We start from the raw sequence: 25,744 nt of genomic DNA, 5'->3' as shown, positions 1-25,744 counted from the left end.
ACAGGTGGTTTAGCTGGTTCATAATTAATTATGGACATTGTATGGGGAATTTGTGACACTAAACTGCACCTATACCATAAATGTATTCCATCACTTTCACCCTTGGCATCAGGTGTTGTAGTCAGTATAATGACTAAGAAAAGTGGTGTCAGTCAGCATAGGACTTTTCTTAAAGTGCTCATATTATGCTCATTTTCCGCTTCATAATTGTATTTAGAGGTTGTACCAAAATAGGTTTATGTGTTTTAGTTTTAGCTACAGAGTGAGACATCTCACTTCTGTTCCATCTTTGTTGGGATTCGCACATGCACAGTACCTAGGTTAGCACTGCCAGCTAATCAGTTGCAGAGTATGAGGGTGTGCACATAACATGTGTTACAAAGTGATGTACGTTTTTCAAAGAAGTAAAGGCTGAACTACAATAGAGCTGTTTGGAGCAGTTGGTGAACAGTGTTTTCTGTCCTTTTGGGTTGAACTTTGGGCTTTTTCACTTTGTAAACCTATAACGTGAACAAAAAGATATATAACACAATAAAGGAAAGGGAAAAATTATAATATGAGCACTTTAAATGTTCCAATGAAAAGAGAACAGTATGATCAGCTGGATTTGTTTAAAAATGTTGTCCAGTGTCACATTGTTAGATTTGATTCAACTTTATTGTCATTGTGCAGAGTACAAGTACAAAGACCACGAAATGCAGTTTGCATCTAACCAGAAGTGCAAAAAAGAAGAAAAGTGCAATGTGATATAGAAAGTATATACCGGTGGTGCATAGGCAGGACAAAAAATATATTGCAGTGTTATAAGAACAGAATAAATATGGCTGTGCAATATGAACAATGTATGAACAACATGTACAGATGGGGGAGAGTTAGCTGTCTTTAGCACCAGTCCCTTGGGCTCTAACCTAATTCCAGAGCACAAAAAAAACCTTTAACCTTCAGCTTCATTAGTATATAGATACATAAGTAAAGCAAAGTAAAAGCTTCAGTGGCTCATTCAACAATTTATAACGAGGGCATGTTGTCATGTCGCCCCCTGGTGTTTGCATCTTTAACTTTTTGTCAAAATGTAATTTTTGCAAAATGAAAGTTGTTAAATTTTTTTCCTCACTTTTAAAATAATATTGAGACACTACAACGTACCAACTAATTATGAAGCGCCTTGTCATTGACAGCATAGCAACATTATTCTGAGGTCATTCATTAGGCTAGCGGGGAGTGGTCCATGTACTGAATTTGTATATTGTGCTTTAGCCCGGAAATTATGTAATTCAGTTAACATGCCTTCTGAATGAAAGTGTTGTAACATATCAGATTCATGAAAGTTCACCCTGTTGCTCATTTGAAATGAATTATTAAAACTACCCTTGGTGTGGAAGTAGGGTAGCTCGAAGGAGCATTGCATCACTTGAAAATCCTTTATACCCCCCAGGGCTCTACTGTAATTTCCCTGTGCACACAGTGAAAGTTATGCTCCCCCTACCCATTTCCTTCCCTTCATGGGTCCAAAATTGGAGCCCTAGCTCCCCACCCCTCTGGCAGGAGAGGGCAAGGGCACCTTGGGAGGGGTGTTGGGGCTAAAGGAGGGAGGTGTCTAAATTTAGCCCCGGTGGCAGGAAACGGGGACAGAGTGCCCAGAGTGGGGTTAAAAACACACCGCCCTGCTAGCGCCACCCTTGGATAGCATTAGGCTCACACAGCAGTTTTAAGACTCTTAAGATACAAACCTGCAGCCGGTTAGCGCCAGAGAAAACTACAACAGCCAGGTGAGTGCGGGAGGAAGGGGATGCTTCGTGGAATAGTTTGTGTCACGTTGGCCTTTGTAGGATCTTGTCAGGGTTAGGGTTAGACAGCTCGACAGCTGGTTTGTAACCCAACACCTGTGGTGGCTCTTGGAGCATTTGAACACATATCTTTTCAGTACTCTCAGTGCTTTTATAGTAAATAATATGTTACAGAGAGTTTTCTGAGGGCTGCTAGTCGTTAATCTACAGTTTCACTGTGTAGGTGATAATTCTTTTACATCTGTTATGATTTGTAGGATGACATGCTGTTAACTTGCTATGCCTTACGTTACTCTATTTTTGTGACATTTGTGGAATTAAGTGCTAATTGATGGGATGTTTCTGCATTGGGCTTTCTAGCAATCACTTGTCAGTCACGCAGCGTAGGCTGTTCTGTGACCTCTTTTTTCCTTTGGATTTCCTGTTGATTACGTTTGGTTTCCTAGAGTAGGATAATGCACATTTATTGATACAGATGTTGTGGATTGTTTGTGTTGGTCTGTGGATTTTGTGGTACTGTTGAAATAAAACTCAACAAACAGAACAATCTTTTTTTTTTTTTTTTCTGCAGGGACTCTTTCTTTCCCTCTAGTTGTCAATGCGTGCTCATGTGTTGCGTTTCCCTCTGTGCCAACTGATTAAACAGACGAGTGGTAATGAGTAACATCCGACTCTCTCTCGCTCTCAAGGCCATCACCGTTGTTGTCATCATCCATCCTCTGCTCACTGGCAAGACTTTTATTAGGGCCTCAGTTAAACCTCACATGCAGCAGCAGCTACAGTGGTAAATCCTGATGTAATGGAGCCATTAACTGGGATAATGATTCTTTTTCAATGAGATCTGGTGACGGAGGACTGTCGGTGAAAAGTAGCCATCATTTCTCAAAGTGGGAAAAGGTTGATTGGGTTTATCATCTTGTATTTATCTGCCCCCACCATGTCATCTCACACTATCATTTGTCACTGCAACATTTCTTTTGTGTTTTTTGTGTGCAATATGTGCAACTGGATTTTTTCTCTCTCATGTGTGCGTTTGGTCTTATTCTGTGTGTGTGTGTGCATATCAGGAAAGAGCTTAGACAACAGCTCGCTTAAGGCGCAGTCCAGCACAAGCTCCCAGCCAGATAGCTCTCAGGGCTCCTCAGCTCCTGTGTACTGTAAGTGAGCATGGCCCGCCAAATGCAGCCTGTAACACACACACACACACACACATGCAAATGCTCCAGCAATTCACCTTGACAAAATCCTCCCTTGTGTGTATTCCATTCAGCGTCCCTGCATGTATTAAAAGCATTCATCTGCTGCCATTTAGCACCACTAAATCCCTCTTTTACTGTGCCCTGACTTTATTCCTCAATTAGAGTCTTGTAAGTCAGCACCATTCCCACGTCTTACTATCAGACAGTCTAAAACATTAAATAACAACATAAATAGTCAAAACAAACAAGCCATTCTCTGAAAAAAAAGTGAGATGCTTTGTAGTATTTCTACTCCTCTACTATACCATCCTCCCTCCCTGTTCCGCCCACGCCAAGTGTGTGTAGAATATCTCGTTGTCTCCTTCCCATGGACGTACGCAGAATAGCAACACAAGACTGCTTCATTACAATCTGTGTTTTATCATTGTTTTTCAGACATTTCTAAGCATGGTCTTTTTTGCTCCCTTCTTTGTCTTCGAGAGCTCTAATGATACATCCAGTGCCACAATTGCACAGTAAATGAGACTTCATTCATTGCTGTTAAAGGCCGTGTTGGTAACTATTTCCAATACACTCTTATATATATATATACACAGTGGGGGAAATAAGTATTTGACCCCTTGCTGATTTTGCAGGTTTGCCCACTTACAAAGAATGCAAAAATCTACAATTTTAATCATATGTACATTCTAACAGTGAAAGACAGAATCCCAAAGAAAATTCCAGAAAATCACATCATATGAATTTATTAAAATTGATAACCATCTGATGAGGAAAAACAAGTATTTGACCCCCTGGACAAACAGCAAGTATTCTGGCTCCTACAAGCCAGTTAGTCTTTCTTTAAGACACAGCCCCAATACGAACCAATTATCTACATCAAATATACCTGCCTCACCTCGTTACCTGTATAAAAGACACCTGTGAACACCCAAACAACCAGCATCCAACATCACTACCATGGGCAAGACCAAAGAGCTTTCTACGGACATCAGGGACAAGATTGTTGATCTGCACAAGGCTGGGATGGGCTACAAGAGAATCGGAAAGCAACTTGAGAGAAAAGATCAACTGTCGGTGCAGTTATCAGGAAATGGAAGAAGCACCACACCACCGCCAACCTCCCTCGGTCTGGGCCTCCACACAAGATCTTGCCTCGTGGGGTGTCCCTGATCATGCGAACGGTGAGGAATCATCCCAAAACCACAAGGGGGAACTGATGAATCAACTGAAGGCAGCTGGGACCACAGTTACAAAAAGAAACGGTTGGTAACACACTACGCCGTCATGGATTGAAATCCTGCAGCGCACGCAAGGTCCCCCTGCTCAAGAAGAAACATGTACAGGCCCGCATGAAGTTCGCCATTCACCACCTGGACGACTCAGAAGAGGCCTGGAAGAAGGTGATGTGGTCAGATGAGACCAAAATAGAACTTTTGGCCTCAACTCAACTCGTCGTGTTTGGAGGGCAAAGAACACCGAGTACAACCCAAAGAACACCATCCCCACCGTCAAGCATGGTGGTGGCAACATCATGCTTTGGGGGTGTTTTTCAGCCAAGGGGACGGGACAACTCCATCGTATTGAGGGGAGGATGGGCGGGGCCATGTATCGGGAATTCTGGACCGACATCTCCTTCCCTCAGTGAGAGAGCTGAAGATGAGGTCGAGGATGGGTGTTTCAGCACGACAACGACCCTAAGCACACCGCCAAAGCAACAAAAGAGTGGCTGAAGAAGAAGCACATCAAGGTTCTGGAGTGGCCTAGCCAGTCTCCAGACCTGAATCTGATTGAAAATCTTTGGAGGGAGCTTAAAATTCGAGAACCTGAATGATTTGGAGGCTGTCTGCAGGAGGAGGGCCAACATCCCTGCCGAAATGTGCACAAACTTTGTCACCAACTATAAAAACCGTTTGACATCTGTGCTGGCCAATAATGGCTTTTCTACAAAATATTAACATGGTGTTTGTCCAGGGGGTCAAATACTTGTTTTTCCTCATCAGATGGTTATCAATTTTAATAAATTCATATGATGTGATTTTCTGTAATTTTCTTTGGGATTCTGTCTTTCACTGTTAGAATGTACATATGATTAAAATTGTAGATTTTTGCATTCTTTGTAAGTGGGCAAACCTGCAAAATCAGCAAGGGGTCAAATACTTATTTCCCCCACTGTATATATATATATATATATATATATATATATATATGTATGTATATGGTCTTTACGCCCCAACAGAAATAACTAACTTATGGGCTCTGAAAAGATAGTGAAAAAGGTCCATCATCATCGTAGCTGCTGTAATCCTGTAAAAATGCCCACCAATCACTGCCTTGCGGTCCACTTGGAAAGAACCAATGAAATGCCTCTTTTAGATGGGTTAGATTTTTAGGGGGGTTAGATGAGATGGAGCCCCGAGGAGATGCTACTTTCGAATCTTGCTAGCTTTTCAACATTACCAACCCTGCCTTTAATATTTGATATATCTTCCCTTCTTTTTCTTGTTTGGCTGAGTTGTCGGCTTGTCTTAGTGCTCTCCAGGACAAAGTTTGTTCATTCAGGCCACAATGCTATGGTCAACCTTCCATTTCAGTGCACTGTCTCCCATGTTCCTCCCTTCCTACTTCTTAAGCTGCCACAAAGTTTGCTGACCTGCTGGGCTCAGTGCGTAGGGGCTCAGGGCCCACATCCGACGGGGAAGGGAGAACCAGCACTCCACCTCCTGCTGCCCTCTCCGCCCCCTCCCCTCCACACACCCCTGTTGTCCCCATGCAGAGTAAGTAGAAAAGAGCTAGAACAGGGAGTGTATAGTAAAGGACCACTGGAAGAGAAATAAGTGGCCATGTGAATTTTGTCTAATTTTCGAAAGAGAGAAAAAGGAGTAAAGCAGCTTATTTCCAAGCTCTAGTCATTTTATTGACACAAAAGGATAAAACATTTGGGTCCAAACAGTATATAGTAAGATATACCAATGTAAACTTAATAGCTTTTATTAATTTCCTTCAAAGTCTTCACTACATATATTACATGAGTCCAGACAGACATGGATGTAAACTGCAACTTGTCTGGTTGGCGGAAGCATACAACTTCAAGTCGGTAATTCTAGTTTAAATTATGTTCTTTATATTTGAAGTAGAATTAGACATTTAATAATAAATGTATGCAAATTAAGGGCTTCCACATAAAACCAGAACTGAGCGCTGAAATTTCCTCTGTGTTGAGTATGTAGTGCAAAACAAAGAAGTTTTTTTATTAGTAATTAGGAAGATTGCAGACACTGTGGTTTACTTATTGTGACCACAAATATACAAATTCCTGAAGGGATTTACGTATTTCTTTATTCCTTTATTATCATAATCTGTTCTTTTGCATTCCTCCACCCATCCATCCATCCATCCATCCATCCTGCCTGCCTGGACGTCACTCAGTGTCTCGGCTCACAGACTTGGTAAGCAGTGTTCGCAGGGTGCCGGCGGCCCCTGCACCCGAGGTTGACGCTGCTCCGGCGCCGGTACCTTGCGCCAGGCCCACCCCTCCACCTGCACACACCACCTCCCCACCTCCCCCTCACTCCCCCTCCAGCCTTTCCCTGTCTTCCCCTCAGAGTGAGTACCGAGCATGTCCCACCCTGACCCTACGCATATTAGCCAATCACAGGGCCTGTGTGTTCTGCTTTTGGTAAACCGGTACATAAAGTAAAGTACATTGTCATAAACTGCTCCTTTGTCAGCCAAGTTGGAAATTGAACCATCTGGATGTGTTTGCTTTTTGCTTCTGAGCCTTATTAACTTCCTTCAGTCTGCCATGGAAAGTACTGCTGACTGCACACAGATTTATGCATCGTTTGGTTGCTTTTGAATAGTTGTGATGCCTTTAAATACACAGGTGACCTTGTTTGCGGTGATATAAGAAAATTCCTTGTGTGTGTGTGTGTGTGTGTGTGTGTGTGTGTGTGTGTGTGTGTGTGTGTGTGTGTGCGTGTGTGTGTGTGTTTGTACCACCGTGTTTTTGGCAGTCGTTCAGAATCACAAGGCTCTCTATTGTGTGTGTGGATGTTTGTGTTTCCTTTGAAAGAGTGAATTAACTTGTATGGTGTCAATGTTTGTTATATAGAATCCACCCTGAGCACAAGTACAGCTATTTCACCATACATATTTCAGCTCATTATAGACGACAAGAGAAGTTGAAACATTAGTTTCAGATTTTCACAAATAACAGTTTCTCAGGGAGTATGAATGTATAGTGGGGTTCTAACTTGCCTGTGCATCTGTGTTGTTGCGTGAAAATTAAAATGAATAAAAACACAACTGCTCTCCATCTGTCCAAATGTTGGGATTACCTCCGATTAACCTCTGTGCCTACTATCCTCTGCAGTACGCAAACAAGAAATTATCAAGATCACTGAGCAGCTGATAGAGGCGATCAACAATGGAGACTTCGAGGCTTACGCGTGAGTCTGCGTTTTTTGTGTTCAAATGCATAGTTTAAAATGAATGTTTTTAAATGTCTTCATAAACATGTCCTGCTCTTTCCTCTTCAGTAAGATCTGCGACCCTGGACTGACTTCATTTGAGCCGGAGGCGCTCGGCAACCTGGTAGAGGGGATGGACTTCCACAGATTCTACTTTGAGAATCGTAAGATTAATAGATGTATTGCTATTTTCTTTTTTTTAAATCATGTTTATTTCCTATAATTGTTTCTTTTTGTTTAATCTTCTTGATCTTAACTTTTAGTGTAACCATACATGTCGGATTTGTTTGAATCACAAAATGTGGCTCAAAAAGAGAAATGTGGTCAGTCTTCTCTCATTTAGCGGCTATACATTTTTCCTTTTGCTGGTTTCAGGTGTCAGAAATAGACCACATTAGGAAATATTTTCACAGGAAGCGACAAATGAAAAATGAAAGTAAAGAAATCTAACAAAAGCTCCATTTTGAAAAAGCTAGAATTGCCAACGATATTCCACAGCAACTCCACAGAGACTGAGACGATTAGTGTTACATTTACACATCACATTACACACTTTGTTGAACATGTCCTCAAACTCCAAACCTTGCAAATTTTTTCTCCTGACATTGTTCATTGTCATCTTTTCAGTTCTGGCTAAGAACAGCAAGCCCATCCACACCACCATCCTGAACCCTCACGTCCATCTGATTGGCGAGGACGCGGCCTGCATCGCGTACATCCGCCTGACTCAGTTTGTTGACAACCAGGGTCGGCCACGGTCCAGCCAGTCGGAGGAAACTCGCGTCTGGCATCGCAGAGACAGCAAGTGGCAGAACATCCACTTCCACTGCTCAGGCGCACCAGCTGCGCCACTCCAGTGAGGTATGGACTACAGCAAACCTGACAGCCGAAGGTGTTCAGGAAGTTCAAAGTTTAGAAATCCACCTACTAGAACCTCTATAGCGTTTGATGATCAAAAAAAGTGTATAATGACGTTTTAGAGGTGCCTGTCAGCAGATTTAGTTACCTTTGGACTAGTCCTGCTCTGCCAAGACCCTCCTCCAAAGCACGCTGAAGGAGGGTCTGGCTACTTCACATAGGTTTCGGGGATGGAAGAAAAACGTGCTCTGGTTTAATGGCATTTCTTTAAACCAATCAGAATCGTCATGGGCAGTGCTAAACTCCGCGCTGCAAAGACGCGTGTGAGAGAAAACTCAGATTGGACAGATAGTCTAGCTAGCTGACTGGATTTACCCTGCAGAGATCTGAGGAGCAGTTAACCGTAGTCCTCATAAATCCACCAAATTTTAAATTCCAACACAAAGAAAGCGGAAGAAAAACGGAAAATACATGCATCCGGCGGAATTTCCTGCAGCACCGGAGCAATCACGAAAGTGGAACGCGAAGGATATAGAGTACCTTTGGACAGAGCCGGGCTAGCTGTTTCCAGCGTTAATGCTAATCTAAGATCACTGGCTGCTGGTGGTAGTTTCATATTTACCATGCAGACCTCAGTGAATCATCTAATCCAGGGGTGTCAAACTCATTTTCCCTGAGGGCCACACTGGAAAAGAGAATCCCATCAAGCGCCAGCCATGTAGAGTTAATTAACATGCATACATCGTAAAAAGAAAAATATCTTTGACTACGTTGCAACGTTTTGTTGCTTTTTTTTGTCACTTCAGTCGACATAAAACCCTACAAAGTCAGCAAAGAGTTCCGTAGCCATCATAGAGTTTAGCTAATCAAGCAAAACAAAGATTACATTTTTTACAACAAAATTTAATTTCAGAGTCTCAAAGTTGGTAAAGCTGCCAAATTCTGCTTTGAGAGTCGCGTAATTGGAGTTTGAAAAAAAGTTTCCCGTCTAATTAGTTTGCCGCACAACTAGCCAAAATTTATTGTGAACCTAAAATTGATATGTGGTGGGGGGGGGGTTTGACACGTGTGTTCTAAACTAACTTTAATAAAAAAAAAACTAATAAGCCTATTTCCCCAAATGTCGAGTGGGCTGCGCCTGCGCTGATCTCAGTCGCACTTTCATTGACATAATATTTATTTTATTTGACGCCGTTTTGTTTTCCCTTTTTCAGGTTGAATGCCATAGTTTTGTCTGTCAGGAGTGCTCTGCTGGAGAGAGGAAGAGGAGGAGGAGGGAAGGGATGAAAGAACAAGTCCAGCTTCGGTTTGGGGATGGGCCCTTCAACAACAAACCCTCCCTCACTGGACGCCCAGCCTCAACCCCCCAGCATGCATCTCTTCTTTTACTACTACTGCCCACTCATCTATCACCTGCCCTACAACATCTTCTGACAAGTATCAAACAAACAGCTTTACATCCTTCACCCCTCTGGTTTCCTCTTCTTCCCTCCGGCACACTGGGTGATAGGTAGGGGAGGGGGGTAGGGGGGGGTTTAAGCACTCGGTGTGATTCCTTCTTCCTGTGGTCTCTCCGCGTTTCTGCAATTTTTGTGACACCAACCCTGTCCTCCTGTGAATCCACACTTGTGTGACATAAACACTGCACTGGAAATACAGTATGTAAAGTTTTAAGTAAAATCTATTATTATCATGACTATATGATTACCATTATGGTTATTATTATTATTACACATTTGCAATTGTATATGTAATTTGTATAATTCGAAATACTCAATGCCAGTGGTTACTAGAGTTGAAGGAAATCTTTTTTTAGTTTTTCTCTTTATCTTTTTAAGAAAGCATGTTTTTCCCCCAATTATAACAGTGGCTGTTTTCTATTGTGGCTATTTGAGTAGATAATTATATTGGCAGTTTTTAATAATTTGCTTCTTGTATGTGAGCTATAATTCTGCACCCAAGTTCATGGTCAACATGTTTTAGTTTGTTTGTTTTTCGGGTTTCCTTTTTTTTTTTTAAAGGGGTGTGTCTGATGGTGTTGTGTGAATGTAGAGAGTGAGTCTCTGTGTGTGTGTGTGTGTGTGTGTGTGTGTGTGTGTGTGTGTGTGTGTGTGTGTGTGTGTGTGTGTGTGGTTATTTAAACCAGACACAAAGTGTGTTCTAGTCCAAACATGATGACTGTACAGTTTAAGGAACCTGTTGCTTTTCCCTTGCTGCAAAGTGAACAGCCGGAGATAGGGTTAGCTGAGCTTAGTGTCTTCCTGCCTCAAACTGAACGTTTCACACTTACAAAACAAAACGGCATGCAACAAGAGTTATATTATGACCTTACTTTTCCATCTTCATGGATAACACTATAATGGTAGAATGCCCTGCGCTATCGCATCCTGAATGGTGAGCTCTAAAGACGAAGAAAAACTTGTTTTCCTGTTAGTGACAATGTTCCTTGTTTTGTATTGCTGCCACCATTGACAAAAAATATGTTTCTCATTACAAGGAGAACATTTTCTTGATATAACAAGATACCTTATTTTGTTTTAACAAGAAACTATACATTATAATAACACATCTACTTTTCACATCATCACAAAATAAGTTGGTGTGTTGTTATATAAGAAGAAATTATTTGTATGTTCTATGCATCCGGTCCAAAGAGGAAATATCGTCGCCAATATCAGATAAAACAGACTATGATTCTTTAAAGGAATCATTTGATTTGAATTCAGTTCTTGGGATGAGATATTTTAAGCCAGATTCTGCTTTGATTGAGCATAGACGTGTACATAGAAGCATACATTAAGAACATTATTTAAACATGTGGCTATACTGAAGAAAGAACTCTTACAGGTGGCATCATTTCTCCTAAATGAAGTGGAGGGGCACAACAGGTTGCACGGACAAAAATCCCAGTCCTGTTTTAAAGTGAAGTTCCGGACTAGGCTAGTCCCTCCCCCCATTTCTGCTAAAGCCCAAAACGGTCTCCTAAGCCCCTCCCCCCATAAGGAGAATGAATGCGTGTGCATGAGCAGTGATTGACACCCCCACGGCCCTGATTGTTGCATCTGAACAGGGAGCGGTGGATTTTTGCAAATCACACTACAGGCTGTAGGTGGTGCCAGAGGAGCCAGATTTGTTTTTTAAATGACCTGCTTCATGTAGTTCTACTGGAACATAGGGTCAGTTTCAGCAAATATGACAGAAACTTAGTTTTATAAGGCTTACCTACTGCACCTTTAACTGGGATATATTTAACTCACTAGATCTCTGTGCTGTGGGGAACACAACAGTGGGTTCTTTTTTTCTTTTTTTTTTTAATCCAAATGACAAACAAAAGAAGTCAGTGCTCTAAAAACAGAATCCCAGAAGACGCCTGACCTTTCTCACTTCCAGAGCTATAATGCAGAAAGATGGTGCCGCTGCCTGTTCGTTTATTCAAAGCACATACACATATAGACCCATATCAGTAATGAAGAATCAAGGGTGTGTATGCTTGAAACCTCCACAAGTGTGAGGATTTTCCCAGCGTACCATGAGTTCATAAACGTCTGCAGACAGTGAGGTTTGCTTAGGGCTTCTCTGTTCAGAGGTCTGGTTCCTCATTTCCGGGCAGTCCTTTGCCACAGGGTGCAATATTTGTGTGTGTGTGTGTGTGAGTGTGAAAGTATGTACAGTGCATCTGTTGCTCTCAGTATGTATTCTTTACAAGTCAGGAGAAATATTGGAGATGTATGTTGTGTGAGAGATGGAAGGAGAAGGCTTTATTTCGGAGGACATATCAGTCCCCTGCCTTCAGCCTAGGGCTTTTTTTTCTTATGATTTAATCTCTTTTTTTTCCTATGTATTATGTTTTTCATGTTTTATCAGCTTTTTATGATATAAAGTGCTTGTGCCAGGGGTGACGGGATTAATCCGATGGACTTTGCAGCACTGAAAACTGTTTTTGTGGGGGTTTGACTTGCGATCAGCTCCTCATCCACCATTGGCTGCCTTCACATTTGTCTCGCCCCTATTGGTCAGACCAAGATATTAAAGAGGCCAGGCAGTCAGTTTGGTGAATAGTCCTCAGGTTTCTATTTATTTTGTAAATGTATTTATTTATTTTAGTGGAATGATTTTATGGTGTTCTTCTCTTTTCGTTTTGGTTTTGTTTTCCTGTTGTACAGCTCATGCACTTGTGCAGGTACTGTCTATTGCTGTTCAAAGGGACACCGCTCCATGTAAAACATGACTGTTTTAACGGGATAGTAAACCCAATTTGCATCCTGCATGTGCTTTTCTGTAATGACCAACATGGTGTGATTTACTTTTTCTTTTTCTGCTATTTTTCTTTTGCAACTTTAGATGGAAGTTGTTTTTGACATCATTTCTTTTCTGTTTTATGATGTCCATCGTTTTACTTCCACTTAGGTCATTACCACTTTGCCAGAGTGGGACATCTATCACTTTAAAACTAATATGATACAGGATTGAATTTTGGAGTGAACTATCCCTCCAAAGCTTTATCGCCTTCTTTTTTTTCTTTCTTTTTTTTTTTTTTTGAGGTGATGAAGCTTTTTTTCAAAGTGAACCACTGAGTTGTTGTATTATAATCGTGTCTCATCCAGTAACCGTGTTATTGCCTACTTGGCCCTGTTCTAATACTAAAAGGTCAACGGTTACCCTAAGGCGTTCATGTGTGATCGTGCTAACCAGACATGACCCCCACCCCCACCTCCAAAAAAAAGAGAAGAGATAGCAGCATGTACATTGCAAAGTTGTTGTTCTTCTGTTCTTCTTAGTGTGTTTTACTAGCCTTGAAAATCAATATAAGATTCACATATTTAGAACGAGGGAGTTCACAGTGTTACATAACTGCAACTAACTAGCAGCGTAGCTGGCATTTTTTATTTTTGCATGACCGTCAACGGGACACTTGTTTTTAGGTGTTTTCCTTTTTATTTGTTTTCTCATTTTCTACTGAATGCTGGTATACTCTGTCTATTTTTCTCAGCTTTTAAAGTGCATATAACTATTTTTGTCTCAAGATGATTACGATGATCAAGATGCTGATGTTAATGACTGTGGGACTATAAGGATGTTGACAGTGGTGGTGGTGGTGGTGGTGATGATGATGATGGTGTGATGAAGATTATCTCGCATGCTTTTCTGTGGCGCTCTGTGTTGTCAGTGCAGAATGGCTGCCTTTTTGTACGTAGCTGAGAGAACACGAGGAGCGCCTGTTAACCATCAGCACCGAGAGCGACGGCTTCACTGAGCCTGCGTGTCACTTTGAGAAACGCCACTCGAGTCCAACGGCCGGGTTAGAGGCCGTTTCAAAGAGAGGACGAGCTCCAGCAGGGGGCGCAGTCACGCACAGTAAAGCACAAACACACAGGTGGACGGCTCTTTGACGCTTCTGACGTAGCTGCACAATAAGTTGACTTTAGCGTCAATTGCAACAGGTCATCCAGTCAGAGACAACAGCAGTTTATCACTGTAGAATAAGAAAACGCTTTCATTATAATTATTAATCAGGGCTGCACAGTTATGACCAAAATGACCGTTCTGATTATAGTTAGAGGCCATGATCACGATGTTGATACGTGATAGTTTTCCTCTGTGATTTTGGGGAACAAAATAAAAAAATCATTCTCCTTTATTCAATTACATTACAAACTGTTTCCACACTTTATACATTCTTAACCAAGTCAAATGATAAATCATGATTGTGTATGAATGATCAAAGCTGACATGATAGAAAATGATTAATTGTGCAGCCCTACATATAAACTACAACATATAAACTACAATAACTGTCCTCCTGTGGTCTCTTGAGGTCAATGCGAGCTCTGCTGCCTTCCTTTCAGCGGTTTAGTCAGATGGAGCTTTACCGAGGTGAACTGGAGCCACTGTGTTCACTCTGAAGCTCTGCCATCCTCTTCCTCCAGCCAGTGACTGAGTTGCACTGACAACACTGAGTTGGCTTCTCTTTGTAGAGTGTCTTTCACTCTTCTCCCATTCCCTGTGTTTCCAACCTGATTTGAATCATTTCTCTGCAGTCAGCTCTTTCTAGTTTCTCCTTTGTCTCTTTTTGTCACTTTGGGTTTCTTCTGTATAATAATATTAATCCTCTACTTCTCTGATTCTTCGGATTATTGCTCTGTTCTCTTACATGCTACACGTGTTTCTATAACTTCGAGAAAATGTGTTAAAGGTGTTATCAATAAAATGATCATTTAAATAGAAAAGTGAATCAGTTTCAGTGTTTGCAAACATCAAATTGCAGTAAATTTAGATTTTTTTGTTTTTATTGATACAATTAACTCGGGACAGAAATCATGAAGTTTTTGAATCCAACATAAAGTGAATCTACAGTGTACGTATACAGTACGTAAACAGCAACTCATCCTTCATAAAGGTTAAATAATTGTGAAATAAATGCTGCTATGGAATCATAAAGATTGTTAGAAATTAAGGTGACAACTGTCAGAAACCTTTTAATATTTAACATTCTTTACTATTACATGACATTCACATTCACTGTTTGGTCCATTTTGCAAAGTACAACTTAAGGTTGATTCTCATACTGGGAAAATTAGAAAATGAAATCAAACGATCAAACTTAACTAAAATGATCACATAAAATATACTCCCACAAAAAACAAATTCTAAGAATGCTGCACACACCTAACATTTCAGCTTTAGTTTCTCATTCTGTGCTTTAGAAATATACTGTATATTATGCAACAACCAAGGAATGTGTTCCATCATGTAATTTGCTGAAGGAGTGAAAATCTTATTTCTTTAACTTAGATCACTACATTTCCTCATTTACTTTCAAATTACACAGTTTTCTCCTATAAAAGAATGAACTGGAATTGTCTGTAACTGAACAAAACACCACCATTACAAAAATCTAGACCTCAGCACCCTCCCTGAACATCACAGAGAAATCTCAGTTTGACAGATTTTGATATCAGCAGTTTTAGCATCACCAGCCGCACCAATACCAAAATATGGGAAGAGTTTCTCAACGAAAGTGTCTCTGTGTGTGCAGATGTGAGTCTTGTCTTTGGGGTTGTAGAAGGACACCTCCCCCCTCTCATAGTCCAGCTGGACTCTGATCCTCTGGAGACTCTTCTTCACTCTGACCTTCTTACCAATAACATCAATGTATTTTCCGACGCGATGCATTAAACACCAGATTCCATATGTTGGTCTAGCACGTAACTCTCCCTTCCTCTCAACTGACTCTTTAACCAAACCCAACTCCCAGTCAAGCTGGTCTCCCCACCTCCACCTCCCAGCTGTGTTTCCCTGAGCTGAAGCCCTCAGAGCCCAGAACATCTTCATAGAAAGTGCATCTCTCTGGATTGTCAGGAAGCTGCTGCTTGGTGTCTCCACTTCTCACACTGGTCAGATCATCAGACAGATAGAGCCCGGGGTTTGCAGTGTTTGGGTCCAGAATGACAGGACTGAAGTGGACCTCGTCCCTCATCTTCTCCCAGACTCTGAAGGACAGGTTGCCCAGATGTTTGGCCACATCTGTCAGTGCTCCTGAGACCAGCTGTGGATCTGACAGCGAGCACTGGACTCTGGCTCTGGTCTGAGTGGGTTTATAACTGCTGAGGAACGGCACGTTGTGTTTCTGCAGCTCTTCTTCAACAGCAGAGATACTGTCTGACAGAGAGGAGATCTGCTCCTGAATCATCTCCATCTCTCTGCTGATAGTCTTCCCCTTCTGCTCCTCTTCCTCCCTCAGAGCTGCCAGTCTGGACTCCTCTCCCTCTTTCAGGAACTGGTGAAGCTTGTTGAACTCTGCTCTGATCTGCCTCTCTGTGGACAACAGCTGATATTTGGAGTATTTAGCCACTTCATCGTATGTTTTCTCCACTTGTTTGTATTTGTCCCTCTTGTCCTGTAGAGACTTTAAGTCAGATTCCAGCTGCTCCTTCAGGTCACTGACTGCTAGTTCTATAGGAACCACCTTGTGACTCTGGTGGAGAGAAAACTCACAGACAGGACACACAGCTCTATCTTCATCCTCAGAGAACCAATAAGGGACTTCTGGATGTTTAACACACACAACTTCCTCTGTCTCCTTTTCTTTTTCCGTCTCAGTTGCACAATGATTCTGCCTCTCAGCAAAGGAGTCAGCCAGTTCCTTCAGTGAAACATCGACTACTAGGGCTTCTCTTGAGGATTTTCTTTTACAAATAGGACAGTTTTTGTTTTTGGCTTGTTCCCAGAACCTTTTCAGGCAGTTTGAACAGAATCTGTGGTTGCAGCTCAGAGACACAGGGTCTCTGAAAGTCTCTGAACACACATGGCAGCTCAGGAAACTTTCAAAGAGAACAGCTTTCTCAACCATTTGTTATCGATTACAAGACTCACCAACCTAATGTCCCTTCTTTTAAATGCTTCAGATGCTTCAAACGTCTTTGTTTTTTTTTTTTTTTTTGCCGCACCTCAGTGTCACACCTGTAAAGGCGTGTCAACTCCGTTTAGCAAAGTGGAACTTTAAGTTTCACTTTCCTAACCTGACGCGCGAGTCGGTTTGTCCTGTGATACGTGATCCTGCGATTCTCGCGAGAATCCACCTGACGTCTAGCCTGGGTAAACCCATAGGGGTAAACCCTGACGAACTTCCGGCAAATTTGAGATTTGCTCTGCAAGTCAACAGCTGAGAAGGGTCTGGTGTCAACCAGGCTACCTGACGTCCACCTGACGTCCATCCTTTTATCTGGCTGGTTGACGTTTAGGCTGAAAAAAAGTTTTTTGGGGGTCACACCATATGATATCGATTTTGGGACAAAATCATTATGTTCAGGACTGGTTCAAAATATTACACCTGGATTTTTAAAACAGCAGACTTACAAGTAGACATCTGTGGTATTGATATTAAATAGGGGGAAAATATATACATTTTGCTTCACACACCTAACTCTGCCTACATTTCAGCTGTAGGCTAGTTTCTCAATCTTTGCTTTGGAAATATACTGTATATAATACAACAAACAAGTAATGTGTTCCATTAGTAACTGTATCTGCACATTTTCATCATTTAGTTTCTAATTACATGATTCTCACCTATAAAGAGCTGAATTGTCTGTAACTGAAAAAAACACCACCATTACAAAAATCTAATAAATCACTGAGACCTCAGCACCCTCCCTGAACATCACAGAGAAATCTCAGTTTGACAGATTTTGATATCAGCAGTTTTAGCAGCACCAGCCGCTCCGATACTGAACCATGGTAAGAGTTTCTCAATGAAAATGTCTCTGTGAGTGCAGATGTGAGTCTTGTCTTCAGGGTTGTAGAAGGACACCCCCCCCCTCTCATAGTCCAGCTGGACTCTGACCCTCTGGAGACTCTTCTTCACTTTGATGGGCTTGCCATCTCCATTTCAAACTTTTCCTTCAACATGCAGTAAACTAAACACCAGATGCCATATTTTGGTGAAGCGTTTGTCTTCCCCTTCCTTTCAGCTGACTTGTTAGCCAAACCCACAAGCCAGTAAGGATGGTGTCCCACCTCCACCTCCCAGCTGGGTTTCCCTGAGCTGAAGCCCTCAGAGCCCAGGACAGTGTCATAGTAAGTGTGTCTCTCTGGATTGTCAGAGCAACATTTTAAGGTAGCACTAGAGACCTCAAGGCAGCACAAGGCCTGGTGCTTTTCTCACGCAGTGTGCTTGTGTTACTTTGCTACTGTAATGTTAAATACTGGACCAATTTGTGTTGGAACTATTTAATAGTTGTTCATATTAATGTAATTTGTTAATGGATGCCTTTTGCCCCAGATTGTGTTTGCTGCAATCAGTGTTTGACCATTTTCCAAATTTATCCTGCACCATGTTCGGCCACTGGAGGGCAGCATAAGCCAGCTAATGGTGGATTTATTCACCACCCATTCTACAGGATGTGGATTTAATATTCCTTATTGTTATATATATTCATTTATTATTTTTGTATTTCCAGATGTCTTTATACATGTCCATTACACATGTTGCTGTAACTGGAATAAAGTTTGTTGGAAAAGACTGGACAGGAAGAACTGCAGCACAGCAGTGTCAGTGCATACAGTGTCCCTCACCACGTGTATGCATTTCTACATTTCACTAAACAGGTGAGTGGAGTTTTTCTACAACACCAACAGAAATGGAAAGAAAGAGAAGATAATGGAAAAAAAATTAAGTATTTTATTAATTAGCAATCTCTTTCCACAACATCTGGATTTAATTGAAGATGTTATAGTAACACAAAATAACAGGCCGCCTCTTAAGCGCTCAATAATTCAATTTGTGTATTGAACATCACTGCTAGGGCTGCAACTAATGATTATTTTCATAGTTGATTAATCTGTTGATTATTTTCTCGATTAATCAATTAATTGTTTGGTCTATAAAATGTCAGAAATGGTGAAAAATGTGGATCAGTGTTTCCCAAACACCCAAGATGACGTCCTCAAATGTCTTGTTTTGTCCACAACTCGAAGATATTCAGTTTACTGTCACAGAAGAGAGAAGAAACTAGAAAATATTCACATTTAAGAAGCTGGAATCAGAGAATTCTTTACTTTTGTCTTAAAAAAATGACTCAAACCGACTAATCGATTATCAAAATAGTTGGTGATTAATTTAAAAGTTGACAACTAATCAACTAATTGATTAATCTTTGCAGCTCTAATCACTGCTAAACAACTGTATCGTTTGCAAATAAAAACAACTGTGTGTCAACAGGGGGAAAAATCTACTTTTGCCAAACTGAAGGAACTGAACATTATATTTATAAAAAGGTAACCAGTCACCATTAAACACAAGGAAGTCATTTTAAAATGTCAAAAGAAAACAAAGTGAGATGAGGCTTTCTGTGGTTATAGGATTTAAAATTGAAGCCTTTCTTATGCAAACTTAAAGTTGATCGCTAATCATTTGAAAAAAGTAAAAATATCACATGAAATCTACTTGTCCTAACCACATCCACCACTTAGCCAAGAATGCTTTACATGCCGAATTCTGCCTACATTTCAGCTTTAGTTTCTAATTTTGTGCTTTGGAAATATATTGTATATTATACAACAACCAAGGAATGTGTTCCATCATGTAATTTGCTGAAAGATTACATTTTGTTTTTCCTTTTACCGGGATCTCTACATTTTCTTCATTTGCTTTTTGCAATTTTCACCTAAAAAGAGCTAACTGGAATTGTCAGTAACTGACAAAAACAGAGAAATCTCAGACAGATTTTGATATCAGCAGTTTTAGCAGCACCAGCCGCTCCGATACTGAACCATGGGAAGAGTTTCTCAGTGAAAGTGTCTCTGTGAGTGTAGATGTGAGTCTTGTCTTCAGGATTTTAGAAGGACACCTCCCCCCTGTCATAGTCCAGCTGGACTCTGATCCTCTGGAGACTCTTCTTCACTCTGACGGGCTTACCAGCTCCATTACTGTATTTTCCATTATCATGCCATAAACACCAGATTCCATATTTTGGTGAAGCAAGTAACTCTCCCTTCCTTTCCACTGACTCTTTAGCCAAACCCACAAACCAGTAAGGATGGGGAGACCATCCTTACTTACCTCCACCTCCCAGCTGTGTTTCCCTGAGCTGAAGCCCTCAGAGCCCAGAACATCTTCATAGAAAGTGCATCTCTCTGGATTGTCAGGAAGCTGCTGCTTGGTGTCTCCACTTCTCACACTGGTCAGATCATCAGACAGATAGAGCCCGGGGTTTGCAGTGTTTGGGTCCAGAATGACAGGACTGAAGTGGACCTCGTCCCTCATCTTCTCCCAGACTCTGAAGGACAGGTTGCCCAGATGTTTGGCCACATCTGTCAGTGCTCCTGAGACCAGCTGTGGATCTGACAGCGAGCACTGGACTCTGGCTCTGGTCTGAGTGGGTTTATAACTGCTGAGGAACGGCACGTCAAGTCAGATTCCAGCTGCTCCTTCAGGTCACTGACTGCTAGTTCTATAGGAACCACCTTGTGACTCTGGTGGAGAGAAAACTCACAGACAGGACACACAGCTCTATCTTCATCCTCACAGAACCAATAAGGGACTTCTGGATGTTTAACACACACAACTTCCTCTGTCTCCTTTTCTTTTTCCGTCTCAGTTGCACAATGATTCTGCCTCTCAGCAAAGGAGTCAGCCAGTTCCTTCAGTGCAGAGTTCACTCCTGGTTCATCTGTGGAGGACTTTGTTTTACAAATGGGACAGTTTTTGTTTTTAGCTTGTAAGCAGACATTTTGCAGGCAGTTTGAACAGAAGCTGTGGCTGCAGCTCAGAGACACAGGGTCACTGAAAGTCTCTGAACACACATGGCAGTTCAGGAAACTTTCAAGAAAAGCAATTTTCTCCGCCATTTGCTCTGTTAAGTGATTTATTCCTTAACAACAAGACTCACCGAATCTCTGCCCCTTTGAATTACAGATTACAATCCAACTAGAGATCCTTCGGCCTGTAATGGCGTCTCATCTCCGTTAATGAATGGAGAACTGAATACAGCGTTGTTAGCGGGCTCCCGGTCATACCTATGCAAGTTGTGAGAATGTTCTATCTGCAGTCCCGCATGCGCAATTACGAATCCCACTATGGCCACGCCAAGACCCGCCCTACGAAGCAGCCTGATTGGTTGGGGTTAGGCATTTGACCTCGAGTGGTTAAAGTTAGGGTTAGGCGATTGGTCAGGGGATAGGAAGCATGGACGCCTGGCCAATAGTAGTGTGTGAATGCTATTGAAGGGCGGGTCTTGGCGCATCCCGCCTGACACATTTACCCTGGCATGACTTTTTGGATTAATGTAGGCTAGTTACTTTAACCCAAACCATGATATTTTTCTAAACCTAGCCAAGTAGGCTATTTAGTGCCTAGAAACACAATAGACCTTTTTCACGGCAGACATGTTGACATGTCATAGCAGGAAAAGCAGAGGTGTATTCAAAACCATTAATGATGGCTGCATTCCACATAGGAGAGGCCCTGGTATTGTGCATGCTGACTCACTGAAATAGCTTACTGGGACACTTGATGGAACTGAGCCATCGTTAAGGTTATCAATTTCAGCTGTGTTTTTACTACTATTAGGGCTGAGCGTATTGATCTAAATATCGATAGTATTGATACCAAGGTGAGTATTGGTATTGATCACTTTCTATACTTTTTTTTCTTCAAATTTGTCTTTATTCATTTTTTATTTCTCACAAAAATGTTACCCAATAAAGCTTTAAGGGGTCTTTTATATGTGCAAAACATTTCCTCTTTGAATACAGAGTAGCACATAAGAGAACAAGAAATCTTTACATCTGCATTGTACACAACCAAAGTGTTAATGATAAACATAAAAAAATAAAATAAAAAATGTGTACATGACCATGAATAACTCTTAAAATCAGTTCTCCAGCCTCCAGCCTCAGGCCAGTTTCACCAGTCTCTCACTGGCCTCCCACAATTTTTTTGCCACACCGGCGTCTCTGGCGAAAGGACGCAGAGTAGCTGGTCGGCAGTCGACAAAGTAACCCCCGCTGTGTTTGGCAGCTTCATCTGACACTGCACAGTAGATGACAGTCTGAGCTCCAAGCTCACACGGCACAAAAAACATCCACATGATCACTTGCATCAGCATCCGGAACAGGATGGAGTAGTGGCACGTCCAACCACTTTGGACAAAACCTTAAACACATGGAAGCAGAGATATTATATATCACTGACATATATATATATATATATATATATATATATATATATATATATATAGTGGCAGTAATGTACTGTACATACTTTATGTTGGGGGTGGGCAATATGGTTCAAGTCTTCTTGCGTGGAATTTCATATCTTGATTTAAGTATCTTGGGATATTATTGTGATAAATTGAATAGAGGAAACATTTATAAAATAACAAGATAGGAATGTCTGTTTTTGGTTAATATTGTGAATTAAATACAATAAAACCAAGGTTTTAGGGTACTATATTACATTGATGCAAACATTTCCTTAAATAAATGCAATATTGTCATAAAGAAGCCCTAAAACAACCACACTGACTGTTATAAAGAGGAAGCTACCTCAGTGTAAACAGTACAGAAATGTCTGTTGTTTTGCGCTATTTAAATAGCCCAACCCTAATACTTACATTTTAAATAAAAAATATGTTGATTGTAAATAAATATTTACAATATCAATAAAGAAATATACATATAAAATACATGTATTGATGCCGCACCTATTTAAAAACTGTTTACAAAGTCCTTTATTTAAAACAAAATGTATAGCTGTAGCTAAAGATTACTTTCTTTATTAATTATTTTCTTTATTTTTTTGTTCTAGAAAATGTAAGGAAATAAAATTATCTGTGAATTTAGTATTACATTTTGTTACATTAAATGCCTTTTACAGTAACCTGTAGTTTTTTTTGTAAGCTTTTTAAGCAAAGAAGTAGGATAGGGTGCACTGCACATACAACCCAAGTTGGGCACCACAGCATACAAAGCAACACCTCTTACCAGGGTGCACAGCATAGGAGGTCACTCCTTTCCCTTCAGTGATGCGGCCCACTTCCTGACTGAAGTAGATGTTGGCCAGCTTGCTGCGGCAGTAGGTGAAGAAGGGCAGCAGGTTGTAGTTGAGGTCCTGGAAGTCCAGTTTCTGGTATTTGTAGCTAGAACATGTGAGGGTGACCACGCGGCTAGGGGCACATTCCTTCAGGCGAGGCAGAAGCAGATTGGTTAGGAGGAAGTGACCCAAGTGGTTGACGCCAAAACACATGCTGAAGCCGTCGTCCGTCCAGTCAAGGACACTGGGCATGCCTGAGGAGGGGGAAGACAAAGGTCAAAACAACGAGGTGGAGAAAGCAGAAACATGGCTTTTAGTAGGGGTGGGAAAAAAATAAATAAATAGCGAAAATTGTATGTATTGTGATTTTTGTTGCAACTATATATAAAACGTTTTTTTTTTTCCTAGATTCGATTTTTTTTTTAATTCATCCAAATATTTTTCATTTATACAATACTGCCGATGGCGACTACATCATATCAGTTTCCGGCAAGTGTGACATGTCATGTACTTCTTTACAAATTAAATAAATGTCAGACCGACTGACTGACATGTGATCTGGATTCCTTTTAGAAAACAATTAGTTTTTTAGAAATGTCTCTATATTGTCTCTAGAAGTGTATTATTCAACTTTTGTTTTTGTTAAAGAAGGAAAACGAGGGCGCCTGGGTAGCTCACCCTGATAGAGCAGGCGCACATATATAGTTTTACTCCTCAATGCAGCGCCCTGCGGCCCTTTGCTGTATGTCATTCTTCCTCTCTCTCCCCTTTCATGTCTTCAGCTGTCCTATATAAATAAAGGTCTAAAATGCCTAAGAAATAATCTTAAAAAGGTGGAAAACAAAATTGCAATACTCCTAGAATCGCAATACAAAACAAATCGGCACCCATGTATCGTGTGAGAATTGAATCTGGACAAAAGCATATCGTCCCAGCCCTAGCTTTTAGCTGATGTTGCTGCACAATTTGTACAGTATACAGCACACTCTATGCTTAGACCCTTGCTAACCAAAAAAAAATCAACACATCTTTAAAAAGGTCCCATGGCATTTATGAGGTTTTTTAACATTAATATGCGTTCCCCCAGCCTGCCTATGGTCCCCCAGCGGATAGAAATGGTGATAGGTGTAAACCGAGCCCTGGGTATCCTGCTCTGCCTTTGAGAAAATGAAAGCTCAGATGGGCCGATCTGGAATCTTCTCCTTATGAGGTCATAAGGAGCAAGGTTACCTCCCCTTTCTCCGCTTTGCCCACCCAGAGAATTTGGCCCACCCATGAGAGAGAGACATCATGGCTTTCAAACGAGCAAAGTGGCAGTTGGTCAAGGCCACACCCCACCCTCCACCCTCCACCTCCCCCCTCCTCCTCCTCAGTAGCTACAGACACAGAAATGGCACATCCTAAGAAAAGCTCACTGTGGAACTGTCTCTATTGGCTGTAATTCTGCACCAAGGCTGAATTATGGGAAAGAGACTTCAGATACAGTATTAGGGGACCACTAAGGTCTATATAAAAGAGACTTCAGATACAGTATTAGGGGACCACTAAGGTCTATATAAAAGAGACTTCAGATACAGTATTAGGGGACCACTAAGGTCTATATAAAAGCATCCAAAGAGCACCATGTCATGGGACCTTTAATGCAATGTTAGCTCAATCAACTAACTGCTGGCCAATCTAAACTTCTAACTTATCTCTTCAAAAGGAACACCTTTTCTCTCCTTTCTTTCTTTGGTGACATTGTTTAATGTATCAAGAGACTTGCATGTGGTTGACACCCTCACCTGCATTATTAATCAGGATGTCAAGCCTCTTCTCTCTCTGGAGAAAGCTCTTACAGAATTCCCTCACAGAGTGAAGGTTGGCCAAATCCAGCTCCATGTAAAGGACGTTAAGGCTGTGACTCTTAAACTTGATCTCCCTCACAGCCTTCTCAGCCTTGTCCGGGTCTCTGCAAGCGATGATGACACGGGCGCCTCTCGTTGCCAAGGCAACAGCTGTCTCTTTGCCAATGCCAGAATTCCCACCTGCAAAAAATATGTAGACAAAAACAGTAAATTCATGTGTCGGTGCGTCAACAACAAAACCACTATACTGTACACTGACCTGTCGAAGCAGGACTACATTATCCCAGAGAGGCTGAAGTTTCTTTAAAACGCAGTATAAGATTTGTGGAAGCTTTATTTATATTTGTGAAAATGCAATAAAGGGATATTTGACAGATTTGTTTTCTTCTTTTTCTTACATGTAGACCACATACAATACCTAGCTAGACTTGTCAAATCAGGACTGCATATTTACCCCAGAGAGGCAAATGATTCTTTAAAACAGTTTCGGATTTCTGAAAGCTTTAATTCTACTGTAGAATTTGTAAAACCAGACGTTTATTTACCTGTAATAAGAACAGTTTTGCCATCAAGTCTTTTCAGGTCGGTGCAATACCTCCTCTTTTTCATCCATTTCAATATGAAAAAAGAAACTAAAGACGCAATAATTGTGTAGAGAAAGTACATTTTTCTATATTGTATTCTAAGCAGCTACAGTAACGTTACTGATGCTGCTGGCTATGTGAGCCTGGAGCTAACGTCAGCTAACGTTAGCTTGTTAGCTTGTTAACGTTGGTTGACTAAGAAAAACGTCATTATTTCTCCCCCGACTGTTCCTCCCTTCTGGTTCTTGTCCCGGTAAACGTGGTGGAGACGATCCAGGACGAATTAAAGAAAACAGAAGACTATTGTTTGATTCAATTTGACAATCCCTCTTCCATTCATTCTGACTCCCTTTACAGGGATCCGTGGGGTAAGAATGACGTGATGTGCGCTGCGCATGCGCCAAATGCTAAAATACAGCAATGTCTCGCGAGAGTATATCATTATATTACTGCAAGTAAGTACT

The 25,744-nt window shown here is 41.2% G+C and overlaps 3 protein-coding genes and 1 pseudogene across 24 annotated transcripts in view; 1 reads left to right on the top strand and 3 right to left on the bottom strand.

The window, feature by feature from the left end:
- The window catches only part of camk2b1 (calcium/calmodulin-dependent protein kinase (CaM kinase) II beta 1), a 75,958-nt gene extending 66,210 nt beyond the window's left edge, over window positions 1–9,748 (top strand). For 10 of the 22 annotated variants that reach the window (XM_028578021.1, XM_028578018.1, XM_028578013.1 and 7 more), the window contains 7 exons: window positions 2,855–2,944; window positions 5,620–5,763; window positions 6,416–6,592; window positions 7,362–7,437; window positions 7,528–7,622; window positions 8,086–8,319; window positions 9,531–9,748. In XM_028578021.1, the coding sequence (XP_028433822.1) occupies window positions 2,855–2,944; window positions 5,620–5,763; window positions 6,416–6,592; window positions 7,362–7,437; window positions 7,528–7,622; window positions 8,086–8,318 (815 nt within the window). In that variant the 3' untranslated portion in view covers window position 8,319; window positions 9,531–9,748. The remainder of the gene's footprint in view (window positions 1–2,854; window positions 2,945–5,619; window positions 5,764–6,415; window positions 6,593–7,361; window positions 7,438–7,527; window positions 7,623–8,085; window positions 8,320–9,530) is intronic. The other 12 variants (XM_028578034.1, XM_028578031.1, XM_028578029.1 and 9 more) reach the window with 2 other exon arrangements.
- A 5,100-nt stretch (window positions 9,749–14,848) lies between these two features.
- Window positions 14,849–16,666, bottom strand: LOC114556388 (nuclear factor 7, brain-like; annotated as a pseudogene).
- A 3,337-nt stretch (window positions 16,667–20,003) lies between these two features.
- LOC114556348 (E3 ubiquitin-protein ligase TRIM31-like) lies at window positions 20,004–20,919 on the bottom strand. The gene has a single exon (XM_028579253.1). The coding sequence runs from the start codon at window positions 20,662–20,664 to the stop codon at window positions 20,131–20,133; it is 534 nt and encodes a 177-aa protein (XP_028435054.1). The 5' UTR covers window positions 20,665–20,919; the 3' UTR covers window positions 20,004–20,130.
- Window positions 20,920–21,517: 598 nt separating this feature from the next.
- Window positions 21,518–25,672, bottom strand: si:dkey-174n20.1 (retinol dehydrogenase 14). The gene is made up of 4 exons (XM_028578369.1): window positions 25,242–25,672; window positions 24,634–24,876; window positions 22,801–23,103; window positions 21,518–21,970 (listed from the first exon to the last, which is right to left on the bottom strand). Exons 1-4 carry the CDS (start codon window positions 25,360–25,362, stop codon window positions 21,711–21,713), a joined length of 927 nt encoding a protein of 308 aa, XP_028434170.1. The 5' UTR covers window positions 25,363–25,672; the 3' UTR covers window positions 21,518–21,710.
- Between the last annotated feature and the right edge of the window lie 72 nt (window positions 25,673–25,744).

Source organism: Perca flavescens, chromosome 5, assembly GCF_004354835.1.
Source record: "Perca flavescens isolate YP-PL-M2 chromosome 5, PFLA_1.0, whole genome shotgun sequence".
Lineage (NCBI taxonomy): Eukaryota > Metazoa > Chordata > Actinopteri > Perciformes > Percidae > Perca > Perca flavescens.
This window is presented reverse-complemented; position numbering and strand designations above follow the sequence as displayed.

Bases quoted from the DNA above. Each gene is read 5' to 3' on its own strand.
- LOC114556348 (XM_028579253.1), bottom strand. From the start codon at position 20,664: ATGGCGGAGAAAATTGCTTTTCTTGAAAGTTTCCTGAACTGCCATGTG.
- si:dkey-174n20.1 (XM_028578369.1), bottom strand. From the start codon at position 25,362: ATGTACTTTCTCTACACAATTATTGCGTCTTTAGTTTCTTTTTTCATA. The intron at 24,877-25,241 runs GTAAATAAACGT...TATTTTTTGCAG, and splicing joins CAAAACTGTTCTTATTACAG to GTGGGAATTCTGGCATTGGC. The intron at 21,971-22,800 runs GTAAGAGGTGTT...CATGTGTTTAAG, and splicing joins CTCCTATGCTGTGCACCCTG to GTTTTGTCCAAAGTGGTTGG.